We start from the raw sequence: 22,416 nt of genomic DNA, 5'->3' as shown, positions 1-22,416 counted from the left end.
ACTTCTGTGCAGCGGCTGTTAGGGTATGTGTTCACATTTCTGCTTACTCCACATCCAATTATCTAATCAGACTGAAGCTGATTTAAGGAATAAAAAAATAATAATACAGCAGTATCAGTCAAGAAACTACAAGACTAATATGCGGTGGCGGAGGGATCCTGTGGCCTCTGTACAGAGCTTGAGCAGTGCCATGCGTGCGCCATTTGTACGGCGCACACGCCCCCGGGTGGTTTGCTGACAGCGCTGCTTGAGCGTTGTACGGACGGCGGTGGAGGGTATAGAGCGAAGGATCCTCCGCATGCGGCTGGGGCGGTGTGATGGTGGTAGGGCGAGCCCCCCACGGGGTGCCTTCTTGTCACCCCCTCAAAGGTGGCACCCAGGGTGCTCCGCCCTCCCCACTTCCTCCACCACTGCTAATATGGACTGTGGCTTATGTCATGTGAATGCAGCTTCAAAAATGAGTAGTAGGAGCACATTGGATACACAGTAAGCATAATGTGAACATATGCCTGAGGACTGGCACTCAATCCAAAGCATCACTAATAAAGTCCAGGGGCATAGTCTGAAGGCACATGAAGCTGCCACCTTGTGAAAGCAAAGCAAGTCTGAGTCACTTCAGGGCTTGGATCGGTGACCGACTGGGAACCACATGTACACTGTGTTGGGTTCCATGATGGAAGACTGGGAGAGCGGGGGCAGGATATAAATGTAAGAAAACAAACAGAAAATGAGTTAATAATGGGAAAATTTCCTTTTAAAGACAAGGAACCACGAGGGCTATTCCATATTTCTAAAATACGTTTTTCTAAAATGCAAAGGACAGAACATGTTTATTTTGCCCAAGAGACATGGATTAGGCACCTGATATACATAGCAACTCTTTAATCTGTAGACCCTCACCTGAAAGCATGCTTTACCATTCATCAGCTGCAAAAACGCTCTTTATCTAGCACAAAAATTAATCTTAGTGTAAAATAAAAGTAACATTTGAAACATCTCTTTCTATTAACCTTACTTTGACTTCAAAATGTGCTCTTCATTATTCCGCTCAATGGTCCAAAGTGTAACAGAAGTCCCATTATATAAACACAATTGGTGCCAGCTCATGGGGTTAAAACTCATTGCGGTCACTTCTACTCCCATCTGTGACTGACTGCACAAAATAACTTTTTTGTTCCAGTCCCTAATCAAAAATGAAAGAACGCAAAAATATTAATTTTATTTTTTTGAAATTTTTTTTGTAAATTTATATTCGGCCTCTCTATAACAGAAAACATAAAATCACACCATAGAACAAGAACCATAGAATCAGATAGAATGCCAGCAAAAGAGGATTAAGTGAAAACAATTAACAGTGCAATTATATGCATGTCTATTAGGAAGTACAGTGGTACCTTGGTTCTTGAACAGCTTGGCTCCCGAACTCTGCAAACCCGGAAGTAAGTGCTCCGGTTTGAGAACATTTTTCAGAAGTCAAACTCCCGATGCGGCTTCCGCTTGAGTGCAGGAAGCCACGCCTTGGTTTTCGAACTTCAGGAGCTGAACAGACTCCCGGAACAGATTAAGTTCGAGAAACAAGGTACCACTCTAAGTCCCAATGAGTTCAATGGGGCTTGCTCCCAAATAAGTAGGGATAGAATTGTAGCCTAAAATGACAAGAAAGTGACTAACCAATCCCCCAAATGCTTGCTGAAACTAATGTGCTTTACATGTCTTTCTAAAACCTCAGGTGGCTGATATGCTACCTCAGACAACTTATTTCAGATGTAGGGGTGGTGGGGACTATGGAAGACTATGGAAACCAGGAGTATTTACTGATTGTGGAAAATGAGGTATCATTTGGAACTTTTTTCAAATGAATCTAACTTGTGCACAGTGAATTTAACTTGTGGTTTTCAGCAAAAGCGTGGTCACTTGAACAAAGTGTTTTGAAAGTCAGAGTACTTTTTAAGGCCATAGGCTCACTGCCTGCATCTGTTTGCATGAATGGATGTTTGTGAGTTTGTCTGTACAGGCAACTCCCCATGTGCATGGGGGTTGCATTCCAAGGCACCATGCATGTCAGTGGGACACATATAAGTCCACGCTGCCCCCTTGAGGGTGCTAAAAATGGCACACATGTCAGCAGTTGCACATGTGCCAATCACGTGCAAATGGTGAGTTGCCTGTATTATGCAAAAATGAAGACATTTCTATTTCTGACAGGTGTTAAATTAGCTACAGACAGCAAAGGATCTATTAGTAAGTAATATGAATTATTAAGTAGCTAATATTATGATATAATATAATATAATAATATAATATAATACAATACAATATAAACAATCTATCCATATTGTAAGCTTACCATATTGTAAGGGAAAAGTCTGGGATTGAGGAGTAACTGGCCAGGTAAGGACCTGTGTAACTGAATGCAAGCAAGGTGTAGTCCAGGCTGGCTTGTCCTAAAACATAAAATAGCATGGATTTAGTATCTCTGCAGCTTCATGCTGTCATGCTATTTCCTATCATACCATACCATATCACAGGGCTTTGTCTTGCCAACATAGGAGGGTCTAATTTTCTTTCACTAGAGTGTTATAGTAAACACTATGTACAAATCTGTACAACCCTGGCGGTTTTGCTTAATTCATTTGAATAGATTGATATTATGAGTTGTGTGTGTGTGTGCATGCCAGACCCCTCTAATCCTTGGATTTATCAAGTGTTAAAAGCTAGTCATGCCAACATAGCTACCTGTTGAGGTGATGGGGAGAAAGAGTCAGAGCATGGTGTTTGATTTCTGTTTGAATTGAAGGCTACTGCTATGGGAGACACAAGATCATTTCGGGGTGCCGTAAACCCCTCCATCGTAGGCTAAAGTAGTATATACAGTATGTGTAAATAAACCACATATCATAAAGACACCCTAGTCTCCACTGTGCCTCATTTCCAAAAGGAAATGGGAAGCCTGGGTAAGCACCTGGAACCCCCTGGAATCTCACCCTGCTTAGAGATTGGGGGGGCATGAAACAATATGAATAATTTGAACTTTTCCAGCACTTAGTGTATTGAAAGTACCACCTTCCTTTGGGGCAAACTATTCACTGCAGGTGTAGAATCTCTAGAACAATATTATTTTTTATCAGTCTTCAATAGTCAGGTTGCATATGTTCCTCTCTCTCCCTCTCTTTAATCAAATGTAACTGGTCTCCAACTTGCTCCATTTTTAATGAAATTATACATCACAAAACTAGTCTCTGCAGATCTCATATTGACTAGATTCGTGGGCTTTTTTGTATTTTATCTTGATCCCACTGCATGAATACCATGCAATAACATTCCAAGGTCTCTTTTATGCAGCCTTTCTCTTTTTGAGAGGCTGCACTTATTAATGTTTTAAAGCCCCATGAAAAGGTTATTCTATGCAAGCTCAAGATCTGCACAATTTCTAAGGAATAAGGCAAAACACAAATGTAAATATTCATGTGCTACTTGGTTGATCTCTGAACATTTTAATACTATAAAATTATAAGCATCAAGTATAATATCATAACAGTATATGTATAATTTGCTACCACAGTATGCAGTAGTAGTCTCCAAGTGGGATGAGAATGAGATAAATTCATGGAATATATCAATTGCTACTAGTCATATGACCTTCAGGTTCCCACGCTATTGCACTCATGTACAGCTTGCAGACTTCTCAGAGACATATCAATGGCCATTGTAATAAGAGAATGCTGGATTATATAGACTAGGGGTCAGCTTGGGCTGGATCGGTCCTGTGGAGATCCCTCCGTGGGCAGGATTGCATGTGTGCCTGTGATTTTTGGAGGCTGTGTGCACGCGCCCGTGGTTTTTGGCATCTGCACGCACGCAGACGTGGTTTCCAGCGCCGTCGAAGCGAGTCCCCACGTTGCACTGCGCTGGTTTAGCGCAGCGCGCAAGCAGGCAGCTCGGTTCGGGGGCGACTCATGGGCCAAACAACCTCCATGGCCTGCTTCCGGCCCATAGGCCTTAGGTTGCTGATTCCTGCTACAGACTGTTGGTCTGATCTAGCACAACTCTTATGCCTTCCCCACACCAAATTCTAAAAACCATTTCAAGATGGTTTCGATTAACCATCAGACCCACCTTTTAATTTGGCCTGTCTCTTTAGTCCTGGATAACTGTGGATGTGAATCACAGGTTTCAGTTGCCTGTCAGAATAAGCAACGACATTCTGGTTTGGGTTCACTGCAAAAGCTTCTACCTTTCCACTGTGACACCGCAAGATGGATCTCTCCAGTGTTTCAAGGTTAACAAATATTATGTAATTCCCACAAGGATAGCAGACAGTTCTTTTGGTGACAAAGCCAACATTCCTGTTGGTGAATCCTTGTACCCATCTTGAAGGGGTGGAGAAAGAAAGAAAGTTAGGATTATATGACATTTTAAAAGAAACAAAGAGTTTTGTTTTTTGCTAAATGGATAATGTGGCGTAAAACAAAGCTTCCACTGAGGAAAACCACAGTTGTTTGTGTTCACTAATTACATACACAACCTGCAACTAGAAAAAGATGTAACAGCACTTCCCCTCAGTTTAAATTGAATGAATGCAAATATAATTTATTTATGGTTCACCTACTGCAAACAAAAAGCTGCAGAATGGGAAATGCATCACAATATTTAAAGCGAAAAAAACAGAAAGCAGTAATAGATTGTACAATATTTATAAATTTTGCAACTTACTTAGTAACTAAAAAAAAATAGACCCCTCCAATAAGAACATAAACAAAGACTCTGAAAATAGTCCTGGAAAGGACTGTGAAATGAGGTGAATCAGAGTTTATCTAAATCTTCACTTTAAAAGCACATGGGACACAGAAACCACCTCTTTGTTATTACTCTGGCAATATCTTGTTATTTACAGGAGTGTTGCTATATCTGCCTTCATTCACTATACTGAATGAATGACAAGACAGATAGCTGGAATTACTTAGGACTTCAATAAATATATTTGCTTTGTTAGCATCATCATAGTATCTTGAAGAATGAAAAGCAGATTGCATACAGGGTGGAGGGAATGAAACCAGACTTCCTTTGTCGTTATCAATACTAACATTTAAAAATCACAGAATATATTTTCACCTCTGGATTCAGATAGGGTAATAAAAGACTATCACACATTTGTTGGTGTCCCCCCCCCCCAAGGTCTAGCTAGCTTTCCTGCACCTACATTCCTGAAGAAAGGGACGTTAATGATGTGAAATCCAGAGGACTGACTAAAACTGAGGCACAAAGAAGTGTGAGCCACCCTGGGGGAAATAAAAGGCTTCGGGAAGGTGGGTGGGAAGCTTTGGGAGACAAGCTACGAGAGGGAAGGACGGGGTCTTACAGAGCAAATCCTCTACATTATCGTCCGTTTAGGCATCAGCCCCATTGAGCTCAGCAGCACTCTCTTCCAAACAAGCGTGGATAGCGGCTTTCGCCAAGGTGGCGCCCGCAGACGCTTTGCACTACAACTCCCATCAGCCCCAGCCAGCGCGTGCAAGTCCAAGGCGTCCGGCGGGCGCCACCTTAGCGAAGGCGGCCGTACGAAGAGGGGAGAGGCTTCCTTGAGGAAGGGGTTTTCGGACACAAGAAACAACAGGCAAGTCCCCGTCCCCCGCTCGCTCCCCTCCGCACCTCACTTCGAGATCAGCTCGGTGAGCGGAGCCTGGGCGGCGGCCGCCCGACTTCCCGCCGTCCATGCTACCCTCAGCTTCGCCAGAGAGCTGCCCGGAGCAGTTTGTACCCGTCTCCTAGCAACACCCGGCCGCTCCTGCCATTGGCTAAGATGGGCTTTCCATCGCTGATTCGTCCCGCCCCGCTTGCCGTTTCAGTTCTCGTGTTCCGAGCGTGACTGACTCCTTCCGCGCGCTGGGGTTATATCCAAAGCCAACCTCTAAGAAGTCTCATAGCTGGATGACGTAGCGCTCTCTCTCTTCCTGCCCCTCATGCTATGAGGGACCCATGGAGGTCGGCTCCCACGTTGTGGAATTTACTGCCCAGGAAACATGCATGAGATGAGACGACGGAACCGGGAACATTTAAAAAAAAACAAATTATTTTCATCTTTAAAATATTCAGGCTGCCCTCCTATACACAACTGAGAGTCAGTCCTTTCGAAACATAAGTGGGACTGACCTCTGAGTAAATATGTCTAGCTCTAATCACGTTTTATTCAAATTGTGTTTATTGTCATGCTAGTATAATCAAGCGACAATAAAAGATGTTCGGGTGCTTAAAAAACAATAACATTCTGGGGGCATTTTCACAAGTGATGCTAATTATCTCAGTGAAGACCTTACTTGGAAAATAAATACAACCCAGGTGGTTAAGAAAGCTAAACAGAGACTCCATCTCCTCAGAGTATTGCAGAAGAACGATGTCAATTAACATTTGATGATCTCCTTCTACCGATCAACAATAGAAAGTGTCCTTTCATACTGCATCACAGTGTGGTACACTGGTTTGACATCATCTGATAGGAAGGTGGTGAATACAGCACAAGATATTATGGGCTGTCCTGTGAATCCGCTGGATGAAATAGCAGAAGAACGTTGCCTCAGGAGAGAGAGGAAAATTCTCAGGGATGATTCACATCCTGGCCGGCACTTTCTTGATCTCCTGCCGTCAGGCAGAAGATATAGAAGCATGATTAGTCGTATCAACAGGGTAAAGAACAGCTTCTATCCATGGGCTGTTAGGCTGCTGAATGAAAAGATAACAACAGGGCAACTGACTTTCGGGTTTGGTGTGTGTGTGTGTCAGTAAATGAGAGGAATTAAGACTAAGAGAGCTGAGTGGGGGTGCTCGTGTAATTTCACTATAAAAGTTGTACAAGTGACAATAAAGTATTTCAATTTCAATAATAATGTCTTTTAGTTTGGAATTTTAAACTTCTGAATGTTCTAACATTGAAAAGATAAGGGAAGAGAGCATTTAAAAGCAAACCCTAGAGACTAGGCCCCTTCCCCAAGACATGCTTAAATTGGTGGTGACATTATTTTAGTTGGTGTGCTAAATTGAGTTGAAGGGTTGTTATTTTTTTATTCCCAGAATCTAATTTTAGGTCACCATATACTTTTGGGAGAGGAAAGGACAAATAAATCAAGCTCCTTTGAGACCAAATGCTTTCCAGTTCTACTATTTTAAACCTTCCTAGTTATACACCATGGGTAGGCAAACTAAGGCCCGAGAGCTGGATCTGGCCCAATCGCCTTCTAAATCTGGCCTGCTGATGGTTCAGGGATCAGCATGTTTTTACATGAGTAGAATGTGTCCTTTTATCTAAAATGCATCTCTGGGTTATTTGTGGAGCCTGCCTGGTGTTTTTACATGAGGAAAATGTGTGCTTTTATTTAAAATGCATCTATGGGTTATTTGTGGGGCATAGGAATTCATTCATTCCCCCCCCAATATAATCCGGTCCCCCACAAGGTCTGAGGGACAGTGGAACGGCCCCTTGCTAAAAAAGTTTGCTGACCCCTGTTATACACTCTTGATATTGTATTCCTTCCTTGTGAAACTCTAGTATGTAGATACATGGCAGAGCTTTTTGTTCTCTTTCTCTTGTTATCATGGATTGTGCCAGGCACGCTAAGGCATGTGTTGCTGGGAGGAGCTGGAACGCCTTTTGTTTTATAAGGATAGTGCAGAGGTCTCTCCAGTTACCCTCCTTTTCATTTGCTGCTGTGACAGGCTATAGGATACATTTAAAATACATCCCCGACCCTAAGAATCCTGGGAAAGACAGTTTACCCTTTAAAGTGCTACAATTTCCAGAACACTTAACAAATACAATTCACATGAGGTGGAGTTGCTTTAAATGTACTTTAACCATATGGCGTGTATGCAGCCAAACCAACAGAGCTGTAAGTAGCTCAGATAAGTCACGCACTGGTAATAATGAGATTTAAAGTACATTTTAAGCACAAATTCGTTCCCTCAAATAATTCTGGGCACTGTAGTTTATAAGGGTTTCTGAAACATGTAACTGAGGAGTAAACTACATTACCCAGAATTCCTTGAGGGCAAGAACGTGTTTTGAATGTGTTTTAAAGATATATTATTACTTTAGGGCTTATTAGGACTGAGCCCTAGGATTTCATTATTAAATGTGCAGTAGTCCTGCAATACCAAGGAAGACTGTTTCTAAATTGTTAGAAACAGACAGGTTAGATTTCCTTTGCAACCTAATTCACAAATCAAAACAAGAAAAGCCAGTTTTAAAACTGCTGAAAATCACATGGAATGCTGGAAGATAAGATAGCAAAAAGCAAAACAAGAATAATGCACAGCTAGGATGACTGCATTAAAATACAGTGGTTCCTCGGGTCACATACGCTTCAGGTTACAGGCTCCGCTAACCCAGAAATAGTACCTTGGGTTAAGAACTTTGCTTCAGGATGAGAACAGAAATCGTGCTCCGGCGGCGCAGCGGCAGCAGTAGGCCCCATTAGCTAAAGTGGTGCTTCAGGTTAAGAACAGTTTCAGGTTAAGAACGGACCTCCGGAACAAATTAAGTACTTAACCCGAGGTACCACTGTACAGAGTCACCATTGTTGTTGACGATTTGGCCAGTGTTACAAGACTGTTTCTCAACTCTGGGTTACTAACTTTATAGGATGATATTACAACAGGTAAAATTATCCTTTACATCTGGCCTCCCTGGTGGCAATCCTTTGGACTACTACCGTACTTCTCAGGAGGTATTAAAAGAACTTGGTGTGCCCGATGTGCATGATTCAGTGTTTGCCTTTGCTATGCATGTATCACATGCATCCTTAGTATGTCAGGGACCTGTGGGCCCAGGAAGCACTCTGAAAAACTTTGCTTTTGAATGAGTCACTCCATTTTTGTCCTTGTTTCAAACTCCTTGCATGTCCAGCCGGCTCCTGCCGTGCTAGTTTTCTTCTTGTAGGGAGTTTTCAAAAAACAACCAACACAAACCACACAAAGAGCAGTCTGTGGGAAGAACCATGTGGCAGGAACAGCCCTGATATCCTGAGGTGCAAATTATTATTACTCCCATTTGGTTGCAGTGTATATGTACTTTCAGGGTGGAGTTGCTCTTTGCCACAGTGCAGGGAACTTGAGTTGAGAATGTAAACCATTAGCTAAAGTGGCGTCTCAGGTTACGAACAGTTTCAGGTTAAGAATGGACCTCCGGAACGAATTAAGTACGTAACCAGAGTTACCAGTGTACATATAATGTCTCTGTTTTCAGTTCAGAGTCCTTTCCACAGGTCAGTTACATTTGGTGTGAGTCACGACTTGGGGTTTCAATGATATTGGGGATGAGAATCAAGTACTCCACTTTGAGCGCCTTGGATAAACGGTGGGCTATGAATGCATAAATAAAAAATATTGATTTCAGTGTAAGTGGAGGTAGGACTTTAGCTGAAGCACCTTTAGGCTGGAAACCTAAAGCCCCACTGCTATCCATATCCACTCAGCATTATGTCCAGGGCTGGATTTAGGTTTGATGAGGCCCTAAGCTACTGAAGGTAATGGGGCCTTTTATATGTCCAGCTGTTCTTTGTCAACAACAAATTGTCGCTGTTTATTTGTGTTGAATATATGCTATATGGTAATTTATGGACCTAATAGGTATCTAAAGCCATTTGCCACTGCTGTTGTATGTAGGTTTTATTTTATTTGTTTTTTATCTTATATTTTGGAAATGTACATCTAGTTCCCCCCCCCTTTAAATTTTTTTGGGGCCGATAAAAGAGTGTAGTCCTAAGCTATACATAGCTTGTTTAGCTTATGTGTGAATCCAACACTGGTATGTCCAGGCGCTTTCAAGTGGCCAAGTTCTGAGGCGGCTTCTATAACGGAATCATCGCAGAATAACGAAGGGGGCGGAGTCGGTCGATCTTGGGATCAAGGGATGTGGGCGGAGACAGTCGGCCGACTCCGGGGAGGTTCCCTTTCTTCGGTGTCCATCACTTGCCTGCTGACTACACCAGGGAGAATGTCTGGGGAATTCGCTAGGAGCTTAGGAAAAGGTGAGAGGGTTTGCTTCTTTCCCACAGCATTGCATGCTCTCTGCCTGCCTGTGCCTGTCCTTCTGGGGAGGATCCGGCCGCCTCTTTTCCTTGTGGCGCCCTTCCGACGCCCAGCAAATACTAATTTTAGTGATTTTCCTCCATATTACGGTCAGGGAAGAAATTTCCCCCTTCTCTCAGCCGGCTCGTTACCACCCCACCCGCTGATGTGTTTTAAAAATAAGAATTATAATGCAAAGCCGCGTTTATTTAACGCCACGTGATTTGCTGCGGCGCATACGTTCAGAGGCACGTATACGAAGAGAGGGCGGGGAGGATTTCCTGGGACTATTTATGAAATTATAACGTTTCAAAATGGACTCTTTCCTTGAAACTCTGTGTAAAGCAAATCTCCGAAGCAGCTCGCCACGAACTTCACTAAAAGCGACGTGCATTTTTAAAAATAAACGCTCTTCAAAACAGTTTGCATGGCGGCGTGTCACTCTAGTTTCCTCATTTAACTAAAAACAACAACACACAACGATCGTGAGCTCTCTCTCTCCTCTGAGCTACGTCTGATGTGAGACGCGCGTTGCTGTTTGTGCACAGTACTGCATGTGAAAAATAGGATTGGCGTTGATGACTTTAATTTTTCTCAGGTCACCTTCTCCACCTGCACTCTGGACAATTTGCACTGATAATTGTATTGGTAACATGACTGTTTAATTTGCACACCTTTTAAAGGTCTGTTCAGGTGTTGGTGTAGCTTCCTAAACCTCTTGCATAGCCGCTGCTGGTAATGAGCTAACTGAGGGTGCAGTGTAATACCAGAAGTGGGTTTTGTAGTAAGTAGCTACTTTCCCAGTTGGCAAATTCTCCAGATGCATATTTTGCTAGACCCAAAAGAGTCTGTTGTGATCTGCCGTGCTGTGTCCCTACACCAGACCCCAATTCATTCATGAGACACTTTTCAATTGGCACTGAAGGCAAGATGCTGATTAACTTGGGAGGGCAGTGTTGTGCCACACACTTTTTCTCTTAATAAACCATGGGTCTTTATGGGGTAACTGCAGAACAACTTGCACATTGTAGGAGTCCTTCAATGAGTTTTGATGATTTGTAGACCTGTTACTCCTATAAAGAAAGAGCACCCTGTTAAAATCATGAAATGGGGTTGTAAGAGCTCATGAAACCTCAAAAAGCAGCACTCTTGTGTCCTAGAACATGATAATTTAAAGGATATTGTTATGGGGCATGCCCTGACTGGAAATAAATACATGTCCATCTGAAACTTTGGTAGATGCAAACAGTATTGAAAATGGGATGGCATATAACTGCCCTGATGCCATCATGGCCACAGATCATCCTGAGTGAGCTATAGTCTCTTTCCTCTAGCCCAAGTCCGTGAAGTACATCCTTGGTTTGGGGAAGAGCATAAACTTAAGTGTCTTTCCCACACAACCTTCCTTCCTGGCTTGTGACTTTGTATCTGCCTACATGCCCAAGTCTAGCAAAGGAGTTATGTGTGTGTTTCTTTGCTGCATACACAGAGAGAGATGGATGTGTTGAGACATGTTGGGACGTTCATTTTGTTTCTTCCTGGCCCTGCAGTCATGCATGAATAGCGGTGAATGGGCCCCATAAGTCCCTACCAGGTGGGGAAATGAGTACTGCAACGCTAAGCTTATGCTGCCAAATCTTTTGTTTTTGTTTTTTACAGCATATTCCTGCCCATGTTTATTCAGTGATAAATCCCATTGAGTTCAATGGGGCTTACTCTCAGATAAGGGGATATAGGATTGCAGGCTTAAGCTCCAAAAAGTGCAGAACAATTACAATGTACAAGCTGCCTACTTTGCAGCAATTCAGCTGAGTGCTGTGGAATTATTCTCAGAGCAGTAGCTTGGCATCCTCCCATCCTGTCGCCATTAACTTTCCTCTGCTAATTCATCTGAATTAAGATGTGAATCACCAGTGTGAAAAAGCCTTTGGAATGACTGCAGGGTTATGAAAATGGAGCATATCAAATACCAGAGGAATTTATTTTTTGGAAGGCTCCCCTTTTTTCTCTCTGCTTCTTTGTTCTCTCTGCCCTAAGTCATGGCCTGCTTATGGTTTCTGTTCAGAAAAGGCTATACTTTTACTAGTTCTGACCAGAATGACCTGTGTAAGTCTCTTTGTATTCCAGGAAGTTCTGCTCCAGGGCCTGTGCCGGAGGGAGTGATCCGTCTTTACAGTATGCGCTACTGCCCTTTTGCACAGAGAACAAGGCTAGTCCTCAAAGCCAAAGGAATCAAGTAAGATCAGTCAATTTGTCATTTTACTTGTATGCCACCTTTCCAAAAACTAAAAACGTAACAAAAGTAGTTGTAAACAATAAATGAAACATCAAAAAGTACACAACCAAATAGAACAATTTCCACATAAATCATAAGATCAAAAATATACAGAAATTAACAGCAACAGCCACACCCAACAACTCCCCCAAACAATACTCCAGCCCCCAGATCAAATGAACCTTCTCTTTAATTTCACTTAGTCCTAATTTTATTGTACTTTAATTGTTTTTAACCACCTTTGGGGCTGAAAACTGGCAGATGTTCACCGCATATCAAGCTTTATGGGAGTTGCCTTCCAATTGACACAGGGTGTGTTTCTACGCACCCATGCACTCCACCCAGAAAGTGTGCGCCACAGCATGAGGCAGTGGAATGTGGAGATTCCCATTTTGACCCCGTGATGTTTTTGTATCCAACAAGAGGAGGAGGTGGAGCTGCCGAAAGAACCCTTTGATGAGTGCTAGAATGGAGTCCATGGTCTGGAGCAGGCATTAGCTAACTTTTTCAGCAGGGGGCTGGTCCACTGTCCCTCAGACCTTGGGGGGAGGCCAGACTATATTTTGAAGGGGAAAAAATGAACGAATTCCTATGCCCCACAAATAACCCAGAGATGCATTTTAAATAAAAGGACACATTCTACTCATGTAAAAACACGCTGCTTCCCGGACCATCTGCGGGCCGGATTTAGAAGGCGATTTGGGCTGGATCCGGCCTCCAGGCCTTTGTTTGCCTACCCATGGTCTGGATCAAGCCCAGAGGCCAGTGGTTCCCCATTCGTCATCTAGACCACTTGCCTTCTAGTTCCTAATGGTTAGAGGGCTGGATCTGGAGTTCTGTAACCATGTAGCCTATATGAAACAGAACCTTAGGTGATTTCAATAACATAGCAGAAGTTGACTCTAACTTGCCAACAGGCAAGTTGGCAAAATAACCTTGCTGTGTTTTTCATGTCATACGTTTTAGTCATGAAATTGTCAATATCAACCTGAAAAACAAGCCAGACTGGTTTTTTGAGAAAAGCCCATTTGGATTGGTACCTGTGCTAGAGACCAGCAAGGGCCAGTTGATCTATGAGTCTCCAATCACTTGTGAGTATTTGGATGAAGCGTATCCAGAGAAGAAGCTGTATCCTGCAGATCCTTATGAGAAAGCTTATCAGAAGATGCTCTTGGAACAGTTCTCCAAGGTGTGTACAGAGGAGTAACGGGAACCTCATTTCAGTGTGTGGTATGAAAATAACACTTGATAAGGCATTGTTATGATTACAGGCAATCTGCTAGGCAGCACCACTGACCCGTTTTAAACATGTGCCTGAAAGCAAAAAGTGAGATCTGCAAAGAAAACATTTGTGGAAGAAAGACAGTGGTTTTAAAGTTACTGGACAATGTGACCTAATGCTGGTGTTACTAGGAACTGGTTGCTACAAAGAGTTTTAGTGTGTTGACATGCCACTTATGGCATCCTGCACAGATGCTGGTACAAGATGACAGGACCAGGCTGGTATAACTGAGAAAGTGGGATTTTGTAGAGTAGGGACAACAGAGGAAACACTGGTGAATGTGGAACATACAGACAGGGTAAGGTGGCTGCTGTACGTTGTCCCAACATAGGACTAAAGTATAGAAGCAAAGCGGAACTGCTAATGTACTGTGTAGCTTTGCTTTTCCTTTGAGCTTACTTGGAATTCTACATTAAACCAGGGTTAGTCTGGATGCTGAGTAGAAGGGGTGTGTGTTGATATCTGGTACGATCTTGTGGGTTGTTCCACATTCTCCTGCATTGAGAGATGCTTTCTGTGGGTTTATCTCCCTTGGTTTGTGTTTCCTCCTCTCCATCTTAAACCCATTCACTTCTATGACAACAAAATTCATTAGAATTTTTTTAATAAGGCGACTGAGGAACACATCCAAGCTCCTGTAGCATCACACAATGGAAAGTTGCCCTGTGTTAACTAAAATGGACACGTTTCTCTGTCTGTAGTATGCAATTAAATGTGTGAAAGAGAAAGGTGTGAATCTCAATAGGTAACCAAATTGTTTAGAGGAAGAAAACAACTCGTTTAGGCATCTTTATAGCAGGGGTGATGAGCTTGTGGCCCTCTTATTGGACTCTTAACACCCATCACATTGGCTGGAGCTGATAGGATTTGGAATCCAGTGACACCTGGAGGTCCACAGGTTCCTCGTTCCTGCTTCATACTAATGGAAAGATGGTGTGGATGGATGTTCTACCAAGGTGAAAGGACTCCTCTACAGTTCAGAACAGTTGGCCAGCGGAAGCCATGCTGGGCTGCAACTTACACCGTCTTACTGACAGGGCTTTATGAGGACGAGCTGTCTACTGCTGTAAATTTAGTCATGGTAGAATTACCTCTCGTTCTTAGCATGCATTTATGTTCCTTGAATTAAAATGCTAAGCACTTTTCTGCACCTTGGTAACATGGCAATCTCTGCTTTTGCTTAGCTAACTCCTCTGTGTCACAAGTATTTGCTGGCCGTCAGGAGTGGAGACAATGCCTCTGCAGTGAAGAATGAGCTCCGAGAAAGGCTTCTGAAACTTGAAGAGGTGAGAGTTGGGGGTGGGGGGCATTGCTCCAAGGAAAGCTATACATTAACTTGATTGTGAGGGAGAGAGGTTCCTCGTTTCCATTCCACACAAAAGGTCTCTTCGGTTTTCCAACTAAATTCAAGCATTATGTCCTTAGGCAACTCTTCTACGCCGTTACTAGGCTTAAGAGATCTGTTGAACCTGTGTTAGGGAACATATCGCTCTGTTCTCTGTATCTTATTTCCAGAGCTGTACTTCATGCAGTGAAAGTCTAATATTTTGATCCTCCGCATCCCACACAACGGCTCATTGAAACTTGTGACTCTTCCACATATTTTAGTTTTGGGATTACGTACTCTGAGCAGACTCTAGTGCTGCCCACTAGAGGGAGCCATGTTCATATCTTTATTGATGGATTTGTTTCTGTCTGAGGAGAGGGATTTTCAAACAAAAAACCAAGAGTGTTTCCAGACAGAAAGCTCCTAGGGCTTTCCAGTGGTTGCAGTTTTGCTTTCTGCTGAATCTAGAATTGCAGCCAAGAAGTTCTTAAAATCCAGCTGCACAACCCACTTTGGTCTGTGATCTATTGTGCAGTCTACTTGGGACCAGTACAGGTTAAAATCTCCACACAGGTCTGCAACATAGGGGTAGAAGTTCTGAAACTACTGAGCTCTGTGTAACAAGGTCCTGTCTGTTATATATGCATCCCCTTTCCCCTTCCTCACTCTAGATTTCAGTTTCTGCAAGTTCTCTTGGTATACTGTGCTTTTTATGTAGGAATGTCATGTGTCTTTCCCTTTTAGATTCTAGTAAACCGCAAGACTAAGTATTTCGGTGGGAACACTGTTTCCATGATCGACTATCTGATCTGGCCTTGGTTTGAGCGTATGGAGCCCTACGAGTTACATGAGTAAGCCCTTTGAATCATTTGTACCTCTCACATATGAGTACCATTCTCCAGCTACATTCCTTCCCTTGTCCCTTCGCCAATGGGCACCATTGATAGAGGAGAGCTACTGCCATTTGTTCTGGTTCATCTGTAATCTGCAAGGCAATGGGGTGTCTGGCGGAAGTGAAGTGGGTGTGGAAGAGGAGGAGAATCATTCTTCTCACTTGAAAATGCACATTTGACTCACTTGAATATATGTTTCTGGAGTGATCCCTTCTGATCTATCCTGGTATTTACTGGCAGATTCGGTTCTGTTCAATTTGAATTCGATCAAGACAATGGGTTTCTTTTCTCACTACAGATAATGGCCACACTTGGATGATCATTCCTCTAATAAGTCCAAGGTATGAACAGCCCTTTTGGCTGTATGCACAGCCCCTTTGTTCTTCCCCATGCAAGCAAAGTCTTCTGTTAACCACAGCTTCCCAGTTCAAGGAGGAAAAAAACTAGTTAAGAGCCTCAGAACAAGTTTGGATACTAAATGTACTTCAAACCATGGTTTAGAAACTTAACTTGTTCTAATGCTGTTAACTGTGATTTCTCATTTTGTCCAAACTAAGAAACTGTAGTTAACAGAAAATTACCTGGTTGTGTTTGCTGTTGCTGTGAAGGGAAAAGCGAAGAAGCTAAATGCTTGGTCCAAAGGCTTGCTCATCTCTTTCCTTGTTAAGCTGAGATGTGATATATTTGGATCCCGTGAGTAATAATACCTGCATGTTTCACGAGGCTGATGAAGCTTCTACCACAATCTTGTCAGGCTCTAGTGGCACCTTAATGGAGTTTTTGTTGTTGTTGCTTTAACTGATGCAGCCGCTTCTGCACATATTTTTTAAAAAACCATTTTTTAATGTAACGTAACAGTTTAGGTAGTGCACAAGGAACTTGTGATTACTGTGGGAGGATTAAAATTCTCATTAGAAACATTGCCAAGGCTAAATGTTATCAAACTATGCCGCAAGGTGTCCAGAGGGTGATTAGAGGAGGATCAGACGCCTCTGATGATTTGCCTTTTCTCTGCTCTCCTTGAAGAGTCCAGGGTCAGGCTCGGTGCTCTGGGATTTCTGAGAAATTCCCTTTGTATTATACTTGTACAGTAAATCAGATAATAGGAGTTCAGGTTTTACTTTCTTTTCTTTGGCATAATGTCAGGTTTAGATCTGACTTCAAAGCCATCTCAGGTGCACGCAGTGTACAGGATTATCATCTTATGAAAGACATTTGTATACTTTGTCTTTTAAAAAATGGAATGATGAGTTGACATGGGGCAGGATAGGAACATAGGGAGCTGACTTATACTGAGTCAGGCAGTTGGTCCATCTTAGTATTTCCTACACTCGCTGGCAGTGGCTCTCAAATGATTTCAGACAGGGGTCTGTCCCAGCCCTACCTGGAGGTGCCAGGAGTTGAAAACAGTGGTACCTCGGGTTACAGATGCTTCAGGTTACAGATGCTTCAGGTTAGACTCTGCTAACCCAGAAATAGTACCTCGGGTTAAGAACTTTGCTTCAGGATGAGAACAGAAATTGTGCAGTGGCGGCAGCAGGAGGCCCCATTAGCTAAAGTGGTACCTCAGGTTAAGAACGGTTTCAGATTAAGAATGGACCTCCAGAACGAATTAAGTTCTTAACCCGAAGTACCACTGTATTGGACCATCTGCATGCAGAGCATCATGCGCTACCGCAGAGCTATGGCCCTTCTACAGTTAAGCTTGTGGAGCCACCTTCAGGTAGCAGGCTTTTTCCATTTCTAGGTTCTAGACAGCTGCACTATACATCCCATACCAGTTTGGCTCTGTAGCACACAACTAGGAAGGAGATGTGGGTGTTGTTTTTTTCTGAGCCACTCCGGAGAAGAAGACTATGAATAGTTTCTAGCTGTGCTGGCCAAATGGAACTTCCAGATGCTAGGAGTAAACAGGGGACCACTCCTTCATACCCTGCTTGTGGGTATCCAGAATCCTCTGGCTGGCAAATGGAAGTAGAAACTTAATGTAGCATGGCTCTTGGTCCAGCAGTATAGTTCTTGCCATGGAAAGTGTGCTATTTCAGGCTGCATTGCCTGTGGGCTGATCTCTCGGCCAAATAGCCTGGAAAAACCCCTCTAATTCAAACTGTTGGAATCGGGAAATGCTGAAACGACACACCTGATCTCCGAAACTAGAGCAGTGCAGCAGTGCCCCCTATCTATTTTGAAGCATCTCATCATTTCTAAGGAAGCTGAGCATTATGGATGTCAAAAACCTCTCTTCTACCAACAGAGCTAAATGCAGACAGCTTAGTAGTTTGGAAGCTGCCTTATACAGAAGTAGACCAACGATGCATTGAGCTTAATATTGTATTCTACACTGTCTGGCAGCAGCTCTCTGGAGTTTCAGAAGTATGCCAGGGGTTGAATTTGGGACCTTCTGCATTCAAAACATGTGCTCTACCAGAGACCTTTTGCAGACAAACCACCATAGATGTAGGCTTCACAGTGACTTTTTTCATTTTCTCTGCAGCTGTTTGGACCACACACCAGAGCTAAAACACTGGGTTGAAGCCATGAGGCTGGATCCGGCTGTCAAGGCTACAGTAACCGACGTTCAGACATACAAAGGCTTCCTGGAGCTCTATCTGAAGAACAGCCACGAGGCCTGCGACTACGGCCTCTGAAAATTAGTGGAAGGAAGCCTTTTCAATAGTTGGAAAAGGAAGATGGAGCTACTGCTGTCACATGCAAAGCTGGTACCTGCACTGTCCACTATTGGTTTGGCTTCTGTGTTTGATGTACAGTAGGGATATGGCTGTGCTGAAGTGACAGGCCACCTGCAAAAAATAAGGCTTTCTTTTCCAAAAGGGTGATGTTTAGAATTTGCCTAACTTTGCCCACCAAAGTTGTAACGTCTTTTTTCTCAGGTAGGCATGTGTATTGGCTCTGCCGCTGTTCTGAAATAAACACACTTTTAAAAATACAGGCGTTTCCTGTTAATTTTCCTTGCTGCTCCACAGGAGAGGTTATGTCGCTGGAGATGTCCGCGTGCAAGTAAAATATAATGCTGTGTGTGCTAGGCTGAGCTTTGCTGTGCCTTTGAAAAGTTCAGGATGCACCCTAGGAAGCAAGCTATGTTGCTGTTTTTATTTTAATTGTGGAAACAAAAAATTGATCATATAGAAAAATCCATACATTTCCCCCATACGTAGGAAGCTGCTTATACAGTCAGACCACTGGTCCGTCAAGCTCAGAAGTCTACACAGATTGGCAATGACTTTCTAGATGGATCTTTCCCAGCCCTGCCTGGAGATGTCAGGAATTGAACCTGGATCTTTTGGCATGAAAGGGATGTGCTCTACCACTGAGTGACAGCCCATCCTCTTTACTATTCAGATAACGTGGCGTAAGTATAGAATTTGGGCAAGCTGGCAACCTTATGCAAAGCAGCACTTGTACTTGCCAACTTAAATAGATGAGGGGTCTTGTATGAACAGCTTTACATCATGTAGGGATATTATTCAACCAGCCCTGAAGGCAGCCCTGTTTAGGGAAGCTTTTAATGTTTAACAGGCCATTGTATTTTAATATTTTGTTGGAAGCTGCCCAGAGTGGCTGGGGAAACCCAGCCAGATGGGCGGGGTATAAATATATTATTATTATTATTATTATTATTATTATTATTATTATTATTATTACTGCTGCCTTTCCATCTAGCAGAGGTACAGCTCTTGGCTATTTTTCAGCTGTTCTACATTGTCCACACTCTGCCCCAGTTACTTGCAATTTTCCATTTGCATGTAGAACCAGCCCACCTGGGCTTGAATCCAATTATTGAGTGAACAGAACAACTGCCAGTCATGTTAACAGAGCTTACCCTCTCTCTCCTCCTCTCCCCTGTGACCCAATCTGCTCTGGGGATTCTCCTGACCCTCTAGAGAAGATTTAGGGGCAGTGCAGTAGTTGTTCCACAAACACAATGACTTAGATTCAACCTCGGTGCTGTACATTGCAGCTCGGTTCCATGGCTGGTTCTAGCTGTAAGTAGCCAACCAAAAAAGTGTAACAATGCACAATTCTCAAGGCTGTTAGAGCAACAGCAGTGGGTGCTGCATCAGAAAAGGATATTATCCCAGAAGTCATGTCTTCATGGATAAATACCACATGTGGGCAGCTGCTGTTGTCTTAGAAGTTTTTGGCAGTTCCACAGGAAACAGTAAATAATTAGAACAAGCGGTATATACTACTTTGTCATTTACCAGTTAGTGTCAGCCATTATCCTGGGTTCTTTACAAGAGGCAAGGAATGGCAATGGTAGAAGATGAAATAAAAGATTTTTTGAATGATTGTATGTTGTGTGGACTCTGCTTAAATTGGAATCGGCATGAAACATGCCCAATTGCAGATTTACTTACTGAACAATGCACGTTCTCTTATTCTTGGGAAGATAGTGAGCTATAGCCGAAAAGATGCAAAGTAAGAAAATGAGCAATTTCCCCTTTTTCTTTGGTTACACAACGCCTTTGCCACTGGTGGATTTCCATTAATAATACATAAAGCATAAATCTTATTCAGGTCACCTTGAGGATGAGTGCATACATTACAGGCATACAATGGAGGCTGCTTGCTTTTTCTTTTTCTTTTTTAATGATGGGATGGAAATATCACTTAACTCTTCCTGAGGCACCCCCAAGCACCTTTCTGTCAGGTTGACAGCTGCCATTTGAAATGACTTTAAACTACTCTTTGCAGGTGGCAGCTGTCCTGTGTATTCAGCGTCAAAATCCAGTGCAGGCCGTATTGGATTCGTGCAGAGAGAGTCTCCCATTTCTGCCATGAGTCCCTCCTTCAACGGCAACCTAGGCATGTTCCAGAACATTGACAAGACTGGACATCCAGAAAGAAGCAAAGCCTATTAGCTGGTCTGAGTAGCATACTGCTACATACTGCTTTGTCAGAAAAGTCTGACTGCTTTCCATGAGGCTTACCAAGCAAGTATGCACTCAGTCGAAATCTTAGTATTACCCTTCCCCAAAATGTTTTCCTGCTCATGCAGAAGGTTTAGGAAGGTAAGTATAGTAAGTATACTTCAAATTGTTTTAACCAGTCTGGTTTGCTTGCTGAGTAAGACATTTTTAATACCTTGCATTTTGGAGACTAAATGTAAATGTCTGTGTTTTTAAAGTCTTACTAAAGCATCAGTTTAATTAAACCCCTCACGAGTGCTTGATAACGACCTAGATAAGGATAGCAACTCTTGTGGAAACGCTTAACCCCCAAAAGTGTCATGCTATAAACATTCAGATTTTGTGTTTCCTCAGAGAGCTTTGTTTCAAGACCAGCAAAACTGGAAATACTGCTGACTGAGAAAGAAGAGAGAGATTTTTCCATTTCAACCATGTAATTACTTAAAATAAAATAACTGAAGTCGCAATGGGTTGTTTAATAGGCCTATTAACTGGAGCCACTATTTTACAAGGAGTCAATTATATAGCACGTTGACAAGAATGGAAGAAACATTAAAAATTTAAAAGTGCAGAAGCTGCCTAGAAAAAGAACGCTACAAGGAGGAAGGTATTGCAGTGAGGTGTCTGACACCTTTTTATGGCTTCCCTGGACTTGTCATTTTTCAAAACCCATTTTCCAGACCTTTACTCTTTTTTTAAAAAAAGGTAGAGAGGTTTTAACCGTTTCTTCCATCTTCTGCTTAAGTTTTTTACATTATATAAATTGTTTTTTTCAGTCATGGATTTATGTCCTTATAGTGTGGGCCAAAAGCAGCACATTACACTTGGTTTGATATTTCAGCACTTCTACTAGGGACTGGAGTTGCTCAGCTTTCACTGTCCCTAAAGTCGGTCAGATAACAAATAAGCATTTGCACAGAGTCAGTGAAATAACCAGTGGGCTGATTTAAAAAGAAGTGTGTGGGCAGGGCTTTTTTTTCCAGCCAGAACTTGTGTTCATGGTAAGTTCTGTTACCTCTTTTTCTAGAAAAATAGCACTGTGTGAGCAAGCTCTTTCCGGTAGAATGTGTAACTAGCCTACCTGCTGAAATGCACTTTTTTGGCCCATTATTATTATTATTATTATTATTATTATTATTATTATTAGCCCCATCTGCACTACACATTTAAAACAGTGCCATTCCAAAGAATCATGGGAACTGTAGTTTGTCAAGGTAATTGAGAGTTGTTAGAAGGCCCCTGTTCCCCTCATAGAGCTACAATTCCCCGAGTGGTTTAATAATCTTCCCAGGATAATCTTGAGAATTGTAGCTCCATGAAAGGAACTGGCGGAAGACAGAGTTTAGTGAAAATACAGATGTCAGAAAGCTCTCTTTCCAGCTAGAATCATAAATGTGCATAAGAACTGCATAAACATATTGGTACTATATGCACCTATGGTTACTTCCACCTGGAGACCCGCTTGCAAAGGCACTGCTGGTCCATGAACAAAGCACAAATGGTATGCTGTTGTTTTCTGGGAGTGGGGCAGGGGCATAATTTGATCCCTATATTCTCCCTCCTAATAACTAATTAAACAGAGATTTGTGGTGGCAGGAACCATGTTCTCTGTGTGTCATTTGAGTGGACCTACACTGCTACATGGGCAT

General features: G+C 42.7%; 2 protein-coding genes across 2 annotated transcripts in view; one reads left to right on the top strand and one right to left on the bottom strand.

Moving 5' to 3' along the window:
• CFAP43 (cilia and flagella associated protein 43) overlaps window positions 1-5,875 on the bottom strand; it is a 44,875-nt gene extending 39,000 nt beyond the window's left edge. The window contains exons 1-4 of the mRNA XM_053389275.1: window positions 5,650-5,875; window positions 4,117-4,370; window positions 2,348-2,444; window positions 1,016-1,183 (exon numbers count right to left, since the gene is read on the bottom strand). Coding sequence (XP_053245250.1) covers window positions 1,016-1,183; window positions 2,348-2,444; window positions 4,117-4,370; window positions 5,650-5,714 — 584 coding nt within the window. The 5' untranslated portion in view covers window positions 5,715-5,875. The remainder of the gene's footprint in view (window positions 1-1,015; window positions 1,184-2,347; window positions 2,445-4,116; window positions 4,371-5,649) is intronic.
• Window positions 5,876-9,893: 4,018 nt separating this feature from the next.
• GSTO1 (glutathione S-transferase omega 1) lies at window positions 9,894-18,783 on the top strand. The gene is made up of 6 exons (XM_053389274.1): window positions 9,894-10,019; window positions 12,187-12,295; window positions 13,301-13,523; window positions 14,801-14,902; window positions 15,688-15,794; window positions 18,331-18,783. The coding sequence occupies exons 1-6, from the start codon at window positions 9,902-9,904 to the stop codon at window positions 18,482-18,484; spliced, it is 813 nt and encodes a 270-aa protein (XP_053245249.1). The 5' UTR covers window positions 9,894-9,901; the 3' UTR covers window positions 18,485-18,783.
• The last annotated feature ends 3,633 nt before the right edge of the window (window positions 18,784-22,416 follow it).

Source organism: Podarcis raffonei, chromosome 5, assembly GCF_027172205.1.
Source record: "Podarcis raffonei isolate rPodRaf1 chromosome 5, rPodRaf1.pri, whole genome shotgun sequence".
Classification (NCBI taxonomy): Eukaryota; Metazoa; Chordata; class Lepidosauria; order Squamata; family Lacertidae; genus Podarcis; species Podarcis raffonei.
This window is presented reverse-complemented; position numbering and strand designations above follow the sequence as displayed.